This window comes from Panthera tigris, chromosome C1, assembly GCF_018350195.1.
Source record: "Panthera tigris isolate Pti1 chromosome C1, P.tigris_Pti1_mat1.1, whole genome shotgun sequence".
Taxonomy (NCBI): domain Eukaryota; kingdom Metazoa; phylum Chordata; class Mammalia; order Carnivora; family Felidae; genus Panthera; species Panthera tigris.
Genome location: NC_056667.1, coordinates 48,375,512 through 48,394,673, shown reverse-complemented (window position 1 = coordinate 48,394,673; position 19,162 = coordinate 48,375,512). Strand labels below are relative to the sequence as shown.

The window sequence follows — 19,162 nt, the reverse complement described above, 5'->3', positions numbered from 1 at the left end:
ATCTTTATAATAAAGCTTTATCATTATAAATGCAAGCACTCTAATATTAACATCAAAATGAAGAGGATTTTGTTAAAAAATAAAATTCAAAACATAAAACTTCCTCTTTAAAAAGCAGGAGTTTAAATTGCAACACTAGTTCTGTATCATCTACTGAAAAGTTGAAGGGTTTAAAATACAGAATCTGAAACATAACTAAGACACTAATAATTTATTTTTAAAAGATAAATAGAACACATTTAAAAACACCGCAATCCAAAATGTACTCTCTCAAAGAGATCCCATTTTGAAAGTATTCTCTATTGTGGCTTTAAAAAATATTCATATTAGAGAGGTTACAATACCGTATATATGCACATATGAGATGCCGCCATGCATGAGACGATTTCTATTTTCCAAGCCCCCGGGGAAAAAAGAAAAAATCATATAAAGCATATAACAGACAGAGAGGAAACACAACCCTTTCAGTCTTCCTTTTCACCTCTTTACTTACTCTTCATAGCTTTCTCCCCCGTCAACACAGATCTAACCACCTCAGCTTCCATCTAACCAGTACCTAACACACACAGAGCCCTGTCTTTTTGTTGTTGTTTCCATTAAATGCCTTCCTCCCTCTGTCGTTACTTCCTTCCCCCTGCATACAGAGCTCAAACTACAGACACACTGTCAGGTGCATTCAGGTTGGGGCTGTTGAGTTCTGCTGAGTCCTCTTCTCTCTGCCCCCACAATGTTTGCCATCGAAAACAGATTAGAAGCAGCAAGGCCACGAGTCGGCAGGGAAGAAGGGAAGAAATACGAGGTGATGCTTTCAAAACTGCATTACGGTTTCTGTCCTTTGGAGGTTAGTATGATCCACTCCTATAAGGCTCTTTGGTAGAGATCATTTTCTCCCTCTCCCTGGTCCTGTTAGAAGTTTTCCTCAATTCTGACCACTGAGCACTCTCAACCAGGACTTTGCTGAGGCCCATCCTGTTGGTGTCCCAGCAGAGCCATGAAGACCTCACTGGCAGCACACCAGCAACCATGAAGTTAGGTGTAGCTGTTGAAGTAGGACAGATAGAAATCACCTTCAATACATACGATTAATTTATAGGCTCCAAGGTGGCAAAATCACAGCATCTGTTATGCAGATATATACGGTATTCAAGGGTACCCTCATTGATAAGGGCACTTTCAAACACAAGACGAATTTGGGCGTTAGGACCTCTCGCAGAGAGTCCACACGCAGCAGAATTATTACAGCTTTCAAGTTACTTACACTTTCTCCTTCAGACTTGGACCCTTGTTCCTGTAAAGATTTCTGGAGGTCCTCAATCTGCTGCTGCAATTCTCGGATGCGCTCTTTGCTCAGCCTATTGTAAGATGGATCATATGCATTTATTTGTATGGAAAGTCAAAGTAGTTAAGGATCTATAAAGGTGCATTTGTGCAATTGGTGCATTTAATAGTAATAATGAAGGCTGAACAATTATCTGTGGCTAGGTTTAACATATAGTATAGTAGGCTACTTGCAAAGAAATATTTTTTAAAAAGAAGACATTTATCCAGGAAGTACATACACCCACATGTAAAAATTCAAGATACTTAGGCACCAGTTGCAAAAGCACATCATTTGTGCACAGTACTCACTGGTAAAAGAAATTAGAAAACTAGCTCAGTTTTCCTACAGTTGTATTTTAAAAAAATTTTTTTTAATGTTTATTTTTGAGTGACAGAGAGAAAGAGAGACAGAGAACTATCAAAGGAACAAAAGAGAGAGGGAGACACAGAATCCAAAGCAGGCTCCAGGCTCTGAGCCGTCAGCACAGAGCCCGATGCAGGGCTTGAACACAGGTCAGCACAGAGCCTGATGCAGGGCTTGAACACAGGTCAGCACAGAGCCCGATGCAGGGCTTGAACACAGGAACCATGAGATCATGACCTGAGCTGATGTCGGATGGTCAACCGACTGAGCCACCCAGGTGCCCCCTTACAGGTGTATTTTTAATGAATGGGAACTAGGTTTCTTTTTGTTTCAGATTTCATAGTGTACTGACAAAGGTCACTGTTTTCCAACCATCTCTTCATAATTTTTTGTTTAAATTAAAGAGACTAACACTAGCAACTAATGCGGATTTTTAACTTGGCAAAACCTCATTCTTTAAAACCCTGCTTGAGAATTGCCTCTACTGAGGTTTCCATCAAGAAAGACAATCTGTCTCTCTTTTCATGTATATATGACCCAACACACCTGCCCATTATAATGCCCCATTGTTCCAGTTATCAGACAATGTAATTATCTATTCATATGTCTATCTTCCTGTTTTAACTTTCTAAAAGCTGAAACTTTGTATCTCCAGTGCTGATATTGAATTGCAGAGGATAGTAATATTTGATGGTCCCTTCACAAAGCTAAAATGTTATTCCTTTTTCAACCACAGTTGATGTAATACTATATATACATGTTTGAGAAACCAGGTTCAAGTGTATCTAAAATTCCTGGTCTCTAAGATCCAATAAAGGTTGGTCAAATAAAACCACATACTTTTACTGAAAAATATGCCATATATAAGAGGCAAGTTAGCATAGTGTTCAAGAGTCCAGACTCCAGAGTCAGAATCACAGAAAGTTCAAATGTGCAATCGAAACTTACTAGCTTATAACTTTGGATAAGTTACTTAACCTCCTTGAACCTCAGCTTCCTTATCCATAAAAGAGATAATTACAGTTCCTATTTCACAGAGTTACTGTGAGGTTTTTTGAGTTAATACCAAACAAGCGCTTAGAAGGTAATACTATATATTACCTTTAGTAAATAGTTTCTAAGTTACCAGTAAAAGAACTCCTATTTCTCTCTGGGATTTGCATAATAAATATATAATACCATATAACACTTGTGCTTTTAACAATTTAATACTTGTTTTTCGAGACAGTCTTACAATAGTTTTTTCTTAAAAATTTTCAGAAACATTGCTAACAGTTTTAAATGACAGCTGTTGAATGAACAGGAATTTTCTTTCCTAAAAAGTTAAGAATGTAGAAAAAAAGTAAAATGTATATTTAGAAAAATTTAAAAATAAATTTTGCTTTTCAACATCAGGGAAGTGGCTGGCATATAGTGAACATTTTATCAATGTTATATATTTTTAATATTATAATTTTTAAGCCCCTCCTCAGTATCAGATAAGTACATCATTTGCTTTAAATATGTTATCTGTGAATCTTCATAACAACCTTCAAATAGGTATCACCTCCAGTTATAGCTGAGGACATTAAGTGTGAATTTAAGTAACTTGCCCAGAACAAAACAGTTAATAGGTTTAAATAGAGGTGGCACTCAAATTTGACTCCACAGTCTATGTTCCATCCAAGCACTGACTGCAGTAGAAACCCAGATTGTCATTTACTCGTTTGTTAAATTTTCTGAGAATTATGAAGACATATAAATGAAATTCAAGAATGAGAAACCTGGTTACTAAAGTGTGCTAGAAGCAACGGGAGTGAGAGACTAAACTCCTAACTATTTCAATTACGATGATATCTCCTTCTTCTGTGAGTCAAGATTTGGTGGCTACCTAATGGAATCACTATGACAATTACACAAGAGTGGGTCACCTTTGCTCGGTTTCCAGTTCATTCATCTTGCGGTGCTTCTGTTCGAGCTGTTCCTGGAGTTCCTCAATACGTTCATTCTCAGTACCTTCCTGTTGTAAGCGAAGCATCTTATTTTCATGTTGCAGTCGAATAAATACTTCTCTGATGTTGAAAAGAAAATTTATTTTTAAATTTTTCTAAATATACATTTTACTTTTTTTTACATCCTTAGCTTTTTAGGAAAGAAAATTCTTGTTCATTCAATAACTGTCATTTAAAACTGTTAGCAATGTTTCTGAAAGTTTTTAAGAAAAAACCTACATATATTGTAAGACTATCCTGAAAAACAAGTTGTGAATTTTTAAAAGCACAAGTGTTATATTATATTAAATATTTATTATGCAAATCCCAAAGAGAAACAGGAGTTCTTTCACTGGTAATTTAGAAACTATTTACTAAAGGTAATATATAGTATATCCTCAGAAAACATAAATTAAAAGCAACAGGTTTAAGAAATCAGTTTGCTTATGGGGTGCCTGAGTGGCTCAGTCAGGTGAAGTCTGACTCTTGATTTCGGCTCAGGTCATGATCTCACAGTTTGTGAGTTCGAGCCCCATATCAGGTTTCACACTGACAGAGCACCTTCACTCGCGCTCTCTCTCTCTCTCTCAAAATAAATAAATAAACGTAAAAAAAAAGAAATCAGTTTGCTTAATATTTTTATTTTTTTAATGTTTGTTTATTTTTGAGAGAGACAGAGAGAGAGAGAGCAAGGGAGGGGCAGAGAGAGAGGGAGACACAAATCCAAAGCAGGCTCCAGGCTCTGAGCTGTCAGCACAGAGCCCAACGTAGGGCTCGAACTCGTGAACTGGGACATCATGACCTGAGCCAAAGTTGGATGCTTAACCAACTGGGCCCACCCAGGTGCCCCTAGTTTGCTTAATATTTCTAAATATACTTTCATGATGACAGGCCTATCACTGTCTCTAGATTATTTTTGTTTTAAAAAAAAATCTTTATTAAAAGTTTACATACACATATTTTCTAAAATGCAAATGATAGGAATGATATTAAAGAAAAAAGTAATGTTCTCCTACCTGCCTCCCTAAATGCAATTTCTCAGAAGCAACTAATTTCAATTAATCTCAGTTTGTGTTCTTCCGAACGACAGCATCATGACTTTAAACTATAGACTCATATGGCTATTTTAAAGTGATATTAATATCACTGGATACTAACTAACAAGTTGCTTTCCAGTCCAACAGGTAAAGAGCTCTGTCTTAACAACAAAAGTTGAACAAAATGAAAGTCAACAAATTTGCAAGCTATACGCTAAGTGAAACAAGTCAGTCACAAAAGGCTGCATATTGTATGACTCTATGTATATGAAATTCTGTAACAAGCAAATGGACAAAGAGTCAATTCTTGGTTGCCTGGGGCTGGAGCTGGAGGAGAAGCAGGAATGAGGAATGACTGCTAATAGGGACAGGGTATCCTTCTGGGAAAATGAAATGTTCTCAAATTAGATGGCTGCACAACTCTAGGACTACACTAAAAACCACTGAGCTGTACAACTGTAAATGGGTGAGTTGTAGCTCAATAAATCTGCTTAAAAAGAATTTGAAGTAATAAATAAAACTCTTACCACAAAAAAGAAAACCATAAAAACTACCAGATTAGTCAAATGCCTACAAGTAAACATAGCAGTAAAATACGAAAATAAAAGCTGGTGAAGAAGAATCTCTAAAATTTATATTTTATTTAACTTCTGCTTAATCCTCCTGCTATATTTGACAGCCCCTCTCCTATTGGCTTCACCCACGTGGATTTAAAGGCCATGTATAAAAAGGGTTTTCCGTAGAGCTTCTGGGTAGGGAAAGAAGTTCAACACAGTAAAAGTCATATCATAAAAACCAGAATATCTCATTCAGCAAGTCTGTGAAATTTTACTTCTGATAAGACCTAAAACTGCTAAAGTAGCAATAACAATCTAAGAAGCTCAAGCAGATGAGACAAAGTATTTTGAGCTCTATGACTCATAAAATGGAACATTTTAAAGGCTAATAATTTTTTGAAAAGAATCACATTTCTAATATTATCAATTAATAAAAACACATTTACCTGTATTCCACGGGCATAATCTCAGCAGCAAGATTCTCAAAACTTTTTGTAGCAGACGCATCTAAACAACAACAATGAAACATCAACATTCCAGCATTTCTATCATTAAAAAAAACTTTTCAAAATCCAACAAAATTCACCTGTTTGGTTTAGATGATCTTGCTGTACTTGTGAACATCGAAGCTCTTCATTCGTTTCTTTCAGAGTATCACGTTGTTCTATTAGTCTCTAAAAAAGAAATGTTTATATGAGCAAAACAATTGTTTCCACAAGAAATGTACTTTATGGTTATAACAATTTATCTTAGCAAACTAATTTCCTAATTGTTGCTTAGTTATTTAAAAATGACAATATTTTAGTTTTAGTGCTAAATCATGTAAATAATCTTTACCCAACACAAATCTTGTGATTTCAAAGATAATATACCTTTGAACCAAACTGATGTAATTATGCAACAGAGTACAAATATGCAATTGTGGAGTAATTAGTAAAAAGTATGGACTCTGTAGGCAAATAGATCGTGGCTTGAATTCCAGGTTCCCTATTTCCTAGTTACATTATGTGGGGTGAGTTATTTAGTTCTTTGGCTTTAGGATCCACACCATCAAAATGGAAATGCTGATACTTAGATCCTTGCAAAGGTGTTCTGAATAGTGAGCGAGGTAAAGTTTGTGGTTATTTTAAGAATTGATGAGGGAGCTCCTGGGTGGCTCAGTCAGTTAAGCATCCAACTTCGGTTGAGGTCATGATCTCATGGCTCGTGAGTTCAAGTTCATGTCGGTCTCTGTGCTGACAGTGTGGAGCCTGGAGCCTGCTTCGAGTTCTCTGTCTCCCTCTCTCTCTGCCCCTCCCCTGCTCACGCTCTGTCTCTCTCTCTCTCTCTCTCTCTCTAAAATGAATCAACATTTAAAAAAAAAAAAAAGAATTGATGAGCCATTATTGATTTTTTTTTTTAATTTTTTTTTAACGTTTATTTATTTTTGAGACAGAGAGAGACAGAGCATGAACGGGGGAGGGGCAGAGAGAGAGGGAGACATAGGATCGGAAGCAGGCTCCAGGCTCTGAGCCATCAGTCCAGAGCCGGACGTGGGGCTCGAACTCACAGACCGCGCGATCATGACCTGAGCTGAAGTCGGACGCCCAACCGACTGAGCCACCTAGGTGTCCCTGATTTTTAACATTAGGGTTAACTGTTTCTTTTTTACTTTTATGGGTTCTGACAAACATATAATGTATCTATCACTAAAGGCTCATGGTCAATTGATTTTTAACAAGGGTATCAAGACAATTCAATAGGGAAAGAACAATAGTGCTGGGACAACTGAATACCACTCAGAAAAGAATGAAGTTGAGACTCTTATACCATATACAAAAATTCAAAATTTATCACAGAATAAATATAAGAGCTAAAACTATAAAACTAAAAGAAAACAAAAAACATAAATCTTTATAACCTCACATTATTCAATGACTTCACAGAAATACTACCAAAAAATACACAAAAGAATAAAATGGCTAACTCTGATTTCATCAATGAAAAACTATTCTGCTGCAAACCATACCATCAAAAAAGTGAGAAGACAACTCACAGAATAAAAGAACATATTTGCAAATCATACATCTGAGAAGGAGCTTATGTCCAGAATATATAAAGAATTCTTACAACTCAATAATAAAAAGGCAAATAATTTAAATAGTATGTGAATAAGTGATTTGAAGAGATAATTTCTTCAAGGAAGATATACAAATGGCCAACAAGTACATGAAAAGATGCTCAAATTCATCAGTCATCACGGGAATACAAATCAAAACCACAATGGCATACCACTTCATAGTCACTAAGACAGCTAAAATTAAAAGGCTGGTAAGTGTTGGCAGGGATGTGGAGAAATTGGAAACCTTTACAAATTGCTGAGAATGAAAAATGGTTCACCTACTTCAGAATACAGTCTGGTATTTCCTTAAAAGGTTAAACATAGTTATCATATGATCCAGCAGTACCGTTCATAGGTATATACTCAAGAAATGAAACACGTCTACATAAAAACTGTAAATAAACGTTCATAGCCATGTTAACTGTTTAATAGGCAAAAAGCAGAAATAGCCCAAATGTCCATAAAATGATGAAAGGATAAATAAAATGTGGTATGTCCACAGAATAGGGTATTATTCAGCATGAAAACAAAGTACTGATTCATACCACGAAATGGATAAACTTTGAAAACATTAAGCTAAATGAATGAATCCAGTCACAAAACCCACAAAGTGTATAATGACATATTCTGGACAGACTGGGCAAATCTATAGAGAAAGACAGTAGAGTAATGGTTGCTGAAGCTGGGCGGGAGGGAACCAGAACACAGAGCAGCTGCTAGTAGGCACACTGATGGGGTGAGGAGAGTGTTCTAAAATCTGACTGTGGTGATGGCTGCACAACTACAAATGTACTAAAAACTGCTGCATGGTACACTTTAAGTAGGCAAAATTGATGGCATATACATTATATCTCAATAAAGCCATCAAAAAAAATCCCACCTATGGTGCCTGCTCTCAAGGAGCCAACGGTCTAGAATGGGAACGCACGCACTGAGACATAGGGGCCTTGCCTCTGTGACTCCATCTTCTCTTGGGAAGGAAAGTAACGAAACTGTAGGGTGAATTCTTTCTACTTCCTTTTACACCAACACTCTAATTTGGAGAAAGACAGAAGAAGAACTGACTGATGTGACTTCCAATCTTAGAATAGCAAGGATAATATTAAAAACTAAAAGAAGACAGGCGTATGACTTATCAACTGTAATTATGTTTACCTCTTTTTCCTTAAGTAAAGCTTCGTGTTTTTCTTCAAGCCGCTTCATTTCAAATGCTAGTGTATCTGCCCTTTTGGATTCAGAGGAAAGTTTATTGTGAAGATCTTGAACCTTTTGTCGAAAACAAGAGTATATAATATTAATAGTTTTTCAGAGGTCAATAAATGAGAAACTGATTGGAAATAAAACTTAGACTAAGAATATAATCCAGTAATCTTCAATAGTTGTGAAAATAGCATGTGGATAAGAGTTAACATAAATTTTAAAATACTCAAATAATAACTTAATAAAAAAATCATTCTTGTACTCTACTGTTTCTCTAGGTTGCTTGATAAATAGCTAAACAGAATATTACCGGCTATAGCTCCATTCTCTAGGCAATTATTATTAGTTACCAGAAATGCTAATAATAAGCAGTAAAATGCCTCCCAATATATACAAGCTCAGAAGAGAATAAAAAGGGGAAAGACCTAGATAACTCAAACTCAACTATAAATCCTGGAATTAAAATTACAGGTAGGAGAAATCTGTCATCATAATAAGCTCACAGCTGGTTATAGGCAATGTTCTTCACCTCTCTATCATTCTTAAAGTATCAGAAGGAATAAGAAAGTTGAGCTCTTTCAGATACAATGATTAAAAAAAATTGACATATTTTCTTACCTGCCTCTTGTACGTTTCTAATTGTGTACGTGCTGCATTTGCCTTCTTTAATTCTTCTTCTAAGCTGACTGTGTTATGCATATACATCATGTTTGTTTCTTGTAAAGTTTTCACCTGCTTGCGAAGGTCATTCAGATCTTGTAATTTCTGACGATACATCTCGACCGTTGATTCTAGTTTATTAGCTTTATCAGAGGTAGCCCTATAATAAAGCTACATGTTACTGGGTAAAAGCTAGTAAATGCACATAACATTTCTATTCTGGCCCTAAAATTAGTCAGCTAGATAAACTATCAATTGGCTGAAACAACAGAAAAGAAAATCGGACAGACAGCAAAAGAATTAAACTGTGTGAGAACTTTAGAAAAAGACTCAAGTCCAGTGTGGAACCTTTTTGTTATAAAGGCATCAAAACAAAAATGCCTTAAATTTGACACACTAAATTATCAAACCGTTTCATACAGCACAATGTCTAAAAAAGAATGGTTTTGTAAATGTAACTGAACAATTCCAAGCTTCTCTGAAGCTTACAGGCCAATTTGCTTTGTGTTTAACATTTAGTGCAGTTTTATTCTAAGTATTTGATATACTTAGGCAGTTGACTTATAATTTGTTTGACAAAGCACATCCCTTTAGAGTTGTGCTTACCTGGCCAACTAGAGCAAAAATAAATACATAAACCAAATCACTTTCCATCACATGCAAGTTCAAATGAATGGTAGGAAGATTTTGTTTCAAATGGACATAAAAACTGGGCAACAAAATGGCTAATTAAGAAAATTTAACAGAAAAGGCTCAGTAGGTTGAGGGTCTGACTTCAGCTCAGGTCATGATCTTGCAGTTCCTGGGTTCAAGCCCCATGTCGGGCTCTGTGATGACAGCTCAGAGTCTGGAACCTGCTTCGGATTCTGTCTCCCTCTCTCTCTCTGCCCCTCCCCTGCTGATGCTCTGTCTCTCTCTCTGGCTCTCAAAAGTAAATAAAACATTTAAAAAATTTTTTTAAAAAAGAAAATTTAACAGAAAATATAAAGAGCATATGGATAGTCTGTTTGCTTGACTAACAATTCATAGGAAAAGCTAAATATAAATTTTATATTGTCAAAGACAGTAAGAGAACCTTGGGATAACCCTGAAATAAATGTTAAGATACTTACCTATATCTATTTTATATCAAATGCCGAAATATGGATTGTGAGAATACTTTCCCTCATGTAAAAAGTTCACAAAATAAACTAATGAGTACAAGGAGATGAAGCTAAACGTATCTAAAAGTAATTCAGTTTACACAATCTTAAGAAAAAGATATCACCCCCCCCCCCCCCCCCGCCTCAATCGGGCTCTGTGCTGTCAGATATGCTTGAAATCCATTCTTTCTCTCTCTCTCTCTGCCCCTCCCTGGCTGTGCGTGTGCTCACTCTCTATCTCTCTCAAAAAAAGAAAAAGGTATCATTTTGGGTTTACAAATTCTAATATGAAATTGTGCTAACAAAGATTGAATATTATCCTTAAACTGCAATTATTATCAACAAGCATAAATTAAGTAAAGACTAGGAGCCTGGAAAAAACTGATCAGTACTTGATATGTAGAAATAACCCTACGAATCCCTGATTGCAATATGGAATACTGAAATGACTAATAACTTAGAAGCGACATAATTATATTCAGACATGGCATACCTAAGGACATCTATTTCATCTTTCAGGGCTCTTGTTTCTTCAGCAAGACTAGTCAGTTCATCATTCCTATGTTGAAATTCAATTAGTTGCTTTTCAAGTTCTTCACAGTGAACACGATAATCATCTTTCGCAGCTTCAAGCCTTGCATAAACAAAATAAGTATTTATAATGTAATTTCCATTATTTGTTTTCTTACTGAGACATGAGCTTAGCAAGACATACTTTTAAAATGTTCTTTAAAATTCTACACTCAAAAGAAAGACTAAAAGAATAAGACACTTCTGGCTCCCGGATTTAAAACTGGCTGAGAATAAACTAATGTCCTGAATTTTCATTTTCACTTCTGAAATATGGTGCTTGGTTATCACTAGTTCTAAAAGGGGTTTTAATCTCAAAAGGTGAAGAGAAAATGTATAGATATATAATTACTCAAAAATATACATCGCGTGTGAAATGGTAAAATATTAACTCTAAGTAGACTATGGTAAGTTATGGATAAATACCTCAAACTCTATGGTAAAAACAAAAAGTAAGAAGATGGGGAAGTCTGGTGGCTCAGTTAAGCCTCTGACTCTTGAACTCAGCTCAGGTCATGATCTCACAGTTCATGAGTTTGAGCCCCATGTCAGGTTCTGCACTGACAGTAAGGAGTCTGCTTGGGATTCTGCTCCTCCCCCACTCGTTCGTTTTTTGTTTTTTTTCTCTCTCTCTCTCTCTCAAAATAAATAAACTTTAAAAAAAAAAGGAAAAAGGCAATACAGTGTTTAACATCAAATATTAAAAAAAAATATTTGATTCCAAAAGAATGCAGGAAAGGAAGATAAAGGAAAGGAATAGATATGACAAATGAAAAACAGCAAATTGACAGACCTAAATACAACCATAACAAAAATTACATAAAAGGCCAATAGGTTAAACACACCAATTGAAAAGGCAGAGACTATCAGACTAAACAAAAAAAGCTCAAATATACATTAATTATACAAGGGATATTATAAACATAAAGACACAGATTAAAAGTAAAAGGATTTAAAAACACCATGAAAACAGTAAGCAAAGGAAATTGGGGTGGTTATGGTAACATCAAACAAAATAAATTTCAAGACAAAAAAAGTATTATCAAAGAAATGTTTCATAATTATAAAAGGGTCAATTACTAGAAAGCCATATCATCAACGTATATATATACCTAAAAATAGTTTTAAAATACATGAAACAAAAACTGATAGAATCAAGGGTAGAAATCCACAAATCCACAATCATTGTTTAATACCAGTCTCTAATGAATGACAGAACTAAACAAAAACAAAAAAAAAAAAACTAAACATAAAAATACAGAAGAGATCTGAACATTATTAACCAACATGATTCAGTTGACATGTATAGAACATGTCAGTCAAAAATGACAGAACACACATTTTTGCAAGTGCACATGTAACACTAATCACAATGAAACATGATGAGCAATAAAATAAGTATTAATAAATATCAAAAGACTGCAATCCCATGCAATATGTTCTCTAACCATAAGAGACTTAAATTAGAAATCAGTCACAATAAGAAGTCTAGAAAAGCCTTAAATACTTGGAAATTAAACAACATGTTTCTAAACAACCCAAAAGTCAAGGAAGAAATCACAAAGGAAATTGGAAAATAATTCAGACAGAATAACAACAGAAAGACAACCAGTTAAATTTGGGGAACGTGGCTAAACCAGTGCTTGGAGGAGAATTTACAATTTTAAAGGCTTATATATTAGAAATGAAGAAAGTCTTAAAATCAATCCAAATTTCAACCTTAAGAGGCTAGGAAAAGAAGAGCAAATTAAATCCAAAGTAAATAAAAGGAAAGAAAGAAAGAACAGAGATGTACAACTAATAATACGGAAAGCTAATAAAGTTAATAGATTAATAACATTGATGAAACCCTAGTAAGAGTGATCAAGAAAAATGAGAAAAAATACAAATTACCAATACCAGGAATGAAAAAGCAAGCATCAGTATAGCTCCTACAGTCATTAAAAGGACAACGAAAGAATATTATGAACAACTTTATGCCAATAGATTCAACGTCTTAAATATAAGCATATACCTTGAAAAGCACAACTTATCAAACTGACATAGATGAAACAGAAAATCTAAGAAGCCCTATGAGCACTGATGAAATTATATTGTCATTAAAAGCCCTTTCACAAAGAAAACCATAGGCTCAGATTGTTTAATATCATTCACACATAAACTCTTTCAGAAAACAGAGAGAATTCTTCCCAATTATTCTATGAGACTAGCAGAACTCTGACAACCTAAAAAAAAAGGCATTACATGAGAAAAAAAGTTATAGACCAGTATCTATTATGAAGACAACCAAAAAAAAAAAAAAATTCTCTCAATCTACAAGCAAACTGAATCTAGTTAATATATATGCAGAATAAGTATGACCAAAGTGGTCTAACCCTGAAATATAAGATTGTTCAACAATCAAAAAATACAACAATCATAATGAAAGAATGAAAAAGAAAACCACACTGTCATTTCAAGATGTAGAAAAATCATTTGACAAAAATCAACAATTAGTAATAAAAACTCTTAGCAAGCCAGAAATAAAGGGGAATTCCTTCAAACAGAAAAAAAAACACATTATAAAACTTTACAGCAAGTATTATACTTGATGGTACTTAATTGAACATTTCCCCCCTAAGACCTAGAATAAAGTAAGATGTCTTCTCTTGTTCAATGCAAGAAAAATAAATACAGGGCAGAAATTAAAAGGAAGATGTAAAGCTCTATTAATAGATTAGATGACTATGGATGCCTTAGAATTTTCTACATAAACCATTTTCTAGAATCAATAAGTGAAGACATAAAAGTTTCAGAAGACATAAAAGTTTCAAAATAAAAGCTTGAGTTTCAATATATAAAAATTAATTGTACATATTAGCAGCCACTTTTCAGAATAATTTTAATTGTATTGGTAATAGCATCGACATGGGAATAAAGTTAACAAAACACAAAACTTCTCTGCTAGAAACAACACAATATTGCTGGGAGAAACTAAAGACTTAAATAAATGAAGATACCATGTTCATAGACGGTAATTCTCAATATAGTTAAGATATCAATTTTACAGAACCTAAATCATAATCACAGAAGGTTTTTTTAAATGGAAATTGACAGATGTGAAAATGCAAAAAGACTTGGAATAGCCAAAACAAATTTTGAAAAGAAAGAACAAAGTTGGAATACTTATACTACCTGATTTTAAACTTACTTTAGAGCTAAAGTAATCAAGACCACATCATACAGGCATAAAGACAATCTGATCAATAGAAAACAACTAGAGAGTCCAGAAGATGAACCCAATTTTATGATACCATTTTTCATGAAGATACAAAGCAATCTGGAGTAAAATTAAAATATCTTCAATGATCCAACTGTAACGACTAGATATCCATATGGAAAACAAAAATAAAAATAGGGACGCCTGGGTGGCTCAGTTGGTTAAGTGTCCAGCTCTTGATTCTGGCTCAGGTCATGATCTCACCGTTCATGAGATGAAGCTCTGTGCTGGGCTCTGTGCTCTCAGCACAGAGCCGTGCTTGGTATTCTCTCCCTACCCGCACCCCTTCCCTGCTCATGTTCTCTCCCTCTCAACATAAGTAAATAAACTTTAAAAAATAACAAAATAAATAAAAAATAAAAATAAATAAAGCTTGACCTCCATACCTTACACCATTGTTTTAGAAAACAATTCAAAATGGACTATAGCCTTAAATGTAAAAGATAAAACTGTGAAGTTTCTAGAAGAGCATAATAGAGAGTATCTTCATGGCATGGAAGTAGACAAAGATTTCTTGGACAATACACAAAAAACCACTAATATTAAAAATATTGACAAATCAGACATCATCTAAGTTAAGAACTTTTCCTCTTTGAAAGACCCCATTTAAAAAATGAAAAGGCAAGTCAAAGAATGAGTGAAATATTACTATGCATATATCTGACAAAACGATTTGTATCCAAATTTTTAAAACTTCCTACAACGAATTGATAATGACAAACAACCCAATTTAAAAACAGCTCAACAGTGTGAAGAGACACTTCACAAAGTAAGATATATTGCCAATAAGCACTTGAAAAGGGGCTTATCACATCATTTGTTGTCAGAAAAATGCCAATTAAAGCCATAATGAAATACTACTACATTTTCCCTGAAATGTTTAAAGTTAAAAAGACAGATAAGAACAAAATATCCTACCAGACAGAACAACTAGAGCAATAAGCAGCAAACTCTGCTCATAGAGTATAAAATGTTATAGCTGCTTTGGAAAACGGTTTGGCAGTATCTTTTACAATTAAACAGCTAGTGCGTAACTCAGCAATACTGCTGTATGTATTTACCAATGGGAAATAAGAAAATGTATGTCTTTAAAAAGTCTTGTATTATAATGTTCAGACTAGTTTTACTTATATTAACCCCAATTGGGAAACCCAAAATGCCCATCTAAAGGGAAATGGATAAATAAAAGTGTGGTATAATGTAGAATAATTCCAAATATTTGAATACTATTTAGCAATAAAAAATAATGAATTACAGATACATTCAAAACATAAATGAAGCTCACAAAAATGCTGAGCAAAAGAAGCCAATCACCAAGAAGTTCATGCTGCATTATTCAATTTATATGATGCTCTAGATTAGAGAAAACTAATCAATGCTGAAAACTACTCAGAAGAGTAATTAGCCTCTGGGAGGTAGGGGTTGACTGGGAAGGAGCATAAAAGAACTTTTTTCAGTGACTGAAATGAACCATATATTGATAAAAGTGTGATAACACAAATGTATGCCGTTGTTAGCACATTAAATTGGACGCAGTATTTCTTCATTTCACAACATGTAAATGTTACCTTGTAAAAGAACCATAAACATACTGAAGTCTAATAATATTTTGTATTAAAAAGGTAAGACTGCAATTCTTAAATTGCTTTCTATGTGTTTTAGGATTAAGTATATGAGAATATATGTTCAGGAAAATGGGAGCCAGGTTTCTCACCACTGGAGGAGTTGACAATATGGAAATGCAGATCAGAATGAACCCCGAAGACAGGGGACTAAAAGGAAAGATGTCAATATGAACTCACTGTTCATACTGAGAAACAGAATAAATGCAGACATGTGTATATTCCAGCGTGTGGACACAGGCAAGTGTGAACATCGGTCGTAGGAACCTGTGCTAGTGTATTTCCTAGCTCTGTACTCCAAAGTGGCCTAGAAGCAAGGACCAAAACACTCATTTGGAGCACAGGTCTTTGTTTCTAAATAACATTCTCCACTAGAAGGAATTAAAAATCCTTGGAGAAATGGCTGACTGCAGAGTCTGGAAAGAAGGAGAATGAGTCTAGAATATTTTGTTGTGCAGGAAAGTAAGAACGTGCTCAAAGGATAGCGACAGGTTGGAAAGGACACAGGGGCCAATTGAAAGGATTCCCAGTGGTCGAATCTGGGATAATTCCAGCATCAAATAACTGATGACAGTAATGGATGTGTAGTCCATTGAGTAAGAATAATACTAAATGCAGTGCATGATCCTGGATTGGATTCTGAAACGGGAAAAAAAATAGCTCTACAGGACAATGAAACAACTACTGGAATTTGAATATAATCTGTGGATTAGATGGTAATATGTATCAATGGCAAATTCCCTAATTGTAATCACTACACTGTGGTTTATAAGAAGGTATTCTTGTTTTAGGAAATGTATGCCAAAGTATACAGGGATAAAAGTGCACGTCTCCAGTGTACTCTCAAGTGGTTCAGGAAAAAATATATGCATCTGTAAGAATATGTAGAGAGACCGCTAAAACAAATGGAAAACACTGCCAAACCACTGCAGAATCTGAGCAAAAGATATAAAGGAGTTTTTTGTGCTATTCTTGCAACTGTTACTGTGTTTGTTTGAAATTATATTTTAAAAAAGTAACAAAAAATACATACAGTACAATTAGAGTGCCTCTTCTCAAGGCCTTATATAGTCCAAGGCCAGGCTACTAGCACACAAGAGACAGCGTTTATTAAAGGTAAGATGTGGGGCGCCTGGGTGGCTTAGTAGGTTGAGCGACCAACTTCGGCTTGAGGTCACGATCTCACGGTTTGTGAGTTCAAGCCCCGTGTCAGGCTCTGTGCTGACAGCTCGGAGCCTGGAGCCTGCTTCAGATTCTGTGTCTCCCTCCCTCTCTGCCCCTCCCCCACTCATGCTCTCTGTCCAGAAATAAATAAACATTAAAAAACATTTAAAAAAATAAATAAAAAATAAAGATGTACACCACCTTTTTTTTCAAAGAAAAAATACAAAAATTTAAATAGAAAGCACCTCTTTAGGTTAAGATTTCCATTTTTTCCATTTATTATCAGGTTCCCTCTCCTATGTAAGAAACACCCCATTCCCCCCAGATCTCAGCAGTCATTCCCTTAAACTCCTATTGGACTTGCCTATGGCCTTTATTTGGCCCTAATCACAAGTTATTTTGAATTGTTTTCTTTTTATACACATATCCCACTTGCCTAACTAGATTGCAAGCCCATGAAGGCAGGAACTATTTACACCATTTGATATTTTCAGAGCTTCTATTTTCAGTGTTCTAAGCATACTATAAAGTTATAGCATGCTATAGCACACTATAAAATGCTTAATAATTCATCACTGATAGGACTTCTTAACTCCCGGTTTAACAGAAATCCATGGAATGGTTTTTACTAAAAATGCTACCTGAAGTTTTCTTCCTGTAATTGTTCTAGTTGTAACTGTGCATGAAAATACTTTTTTGCAACCATTGTATTTGGATCATCAAAAGATCCATCCAACTGGTCAAGTTTTTCATTCATCATCTCATTCTCAGAAACTAATGAGTTCTTTTCATCTTGAAGTGCAGTCACCTAAAAAACAAATACACAAATATAAGCATCAATAGCAAAAAAAACTTAAGAGTCCAGAGCCCCACACTGCTATGTGACCAAGCCATTAAATTAGCTTGGTCAATCAGACAACATAATTTCTAAGGATCCTTCCAAAGCTGGAATTTGGGGTCTAGGATGTTTGAGTCAAACAAAAGAAATCAAAGGAATTTGATTACTACAGAGAAAACCGAGTTAAAACATACAAGGAGAATATCTTCAAAATGTTATGCTTGCCCTAGTTTCGGTAAGAAAATTTTTCTAAGTCTTTAAAGTCTGATGTACTGATAAGCTTTGAAAAATTAATTTGTTCCTCTTTTAGTTATAAATTTACTATTAGGATGCTGTTACCTAATAAGCTAAAATACACACACATGCACAAAGTTATTTTAGGTTCACAGCAGAAAATTATCAGTTACATATCATGTCTTCAGAGACAAGCACATTATTTGGTTAATGAATCAGTAACAAAAAGCTGAACTAAATCCATTTGCACATTGAGACTGTTTGCTTATAATTTAAAATGGCTAACAATTTAGAATCACATCGATATCAGTACCTGATACATTTTCACTTTACTTACATATTAATGCAACAAACATGATTTGCTTCAGTTCTTTTTCTTTTCCATTTAAAAACATCTTTTAAAACCTTTTAAAAAGGCTGTAACCTGGTCATATGTAAGACCAAAAGTTTACATATTATATTAAGCTTCCTTTGAAAAAAAGTTGACCTATTATGATTTTCAACATATTACTACATAGGTTTGCGATTGTTTTTTCAATAGATGTAATTAATTCAACCTAGTTATGGGAAGGAGGCTGTATACCGACACAGTGAGCTACTAATAGGAAATTAAAAGCAAGTGAGTGCCTTCAACACCGTATAGGCAAGTTACAAATACTTGCCTTTGACCAACACAACGACCAACACAATGACCAATGGGCAATGACCAACACAAAGGCTCAGAAAAGTCTTCCCGGGAAGACTATGGGAGAAAGCAATTTTTCTCCCTAAATTCAATGCATGCATCTATCCTTGCCATGCAAGCAGTTTAGTGACTATTACCTGTCATGTACAACCCTAAATGACTGAGATATGAGAAAGGAGGAGAGTTTGTACCCTTAGCATCCTTATGGTAAAAATGTAAATAATTACACAACAGGAAATGTTCAAAGTGCTTTGGTGGAAACATACCATAGGGTAGGAGATGGGACACAAAGAAAAGAAAATCTCATTCTAGCTGGAGGGAAGAGGGTGTCACAAAAAGATCCACAAAAGAGAAACAATGCCCTCAGTCTTCCAACCTGTGTAAGAACCACGTAAATAAGGTAGGTAAGGGCAAATTCAGTTTTCAACACCTGGTGTGT

At 34.8% G+C, this 19,162-nt stretch overlaps 1 protein-coding gene across 1 annotated transcript in view; it reads right to left on the bottom strand.

Annotated features, from left to right (window-relative positions):
- Window positions 1–19,162, bottom strand: part of HOOK1 (hook microtubule tethering protein 1) — a 67,635-nt gene that overhangs the window by 9,721 nt on the left and 38,752 nt on the right. Inside the window, exons 10-17 of the mRNA XM_042997389.1 lie at window positions 17,608–17,774; window positions 10,845–10,985; window positions 9,168–9,369; window positions 8,505–8,615; window positions 5,835–5,922; window positions 5,695–5,755; window positions 3,595–3,735; window positions 1,259–1,352 (exon numbers count right to left, since the gene is read on the bottom strand). Of these exons, the coding sequence (XP_042853323.1) occupies window positions 1,259–1,352; window positions 3,595–3,735; window positions 5,695–5,755; window positions 5,835–5,922; window positions 8,505–8,615; window positions 9,168–9,369; window positions 10,845–10,985; window positions 17,608–17,774 (1,005 nt within the window). The remainder of the gene's footprint in view (window positions 1–1,258; window positions 1,353–3,594; window positions 3,736–5,694; window positions 5,756–5,834; window positions 5,923–8,504; window positions 8,616–9,167; window positions 9,370–10,844; window positions 10,986–17,607; window positions 17,775–19,162) is intronic.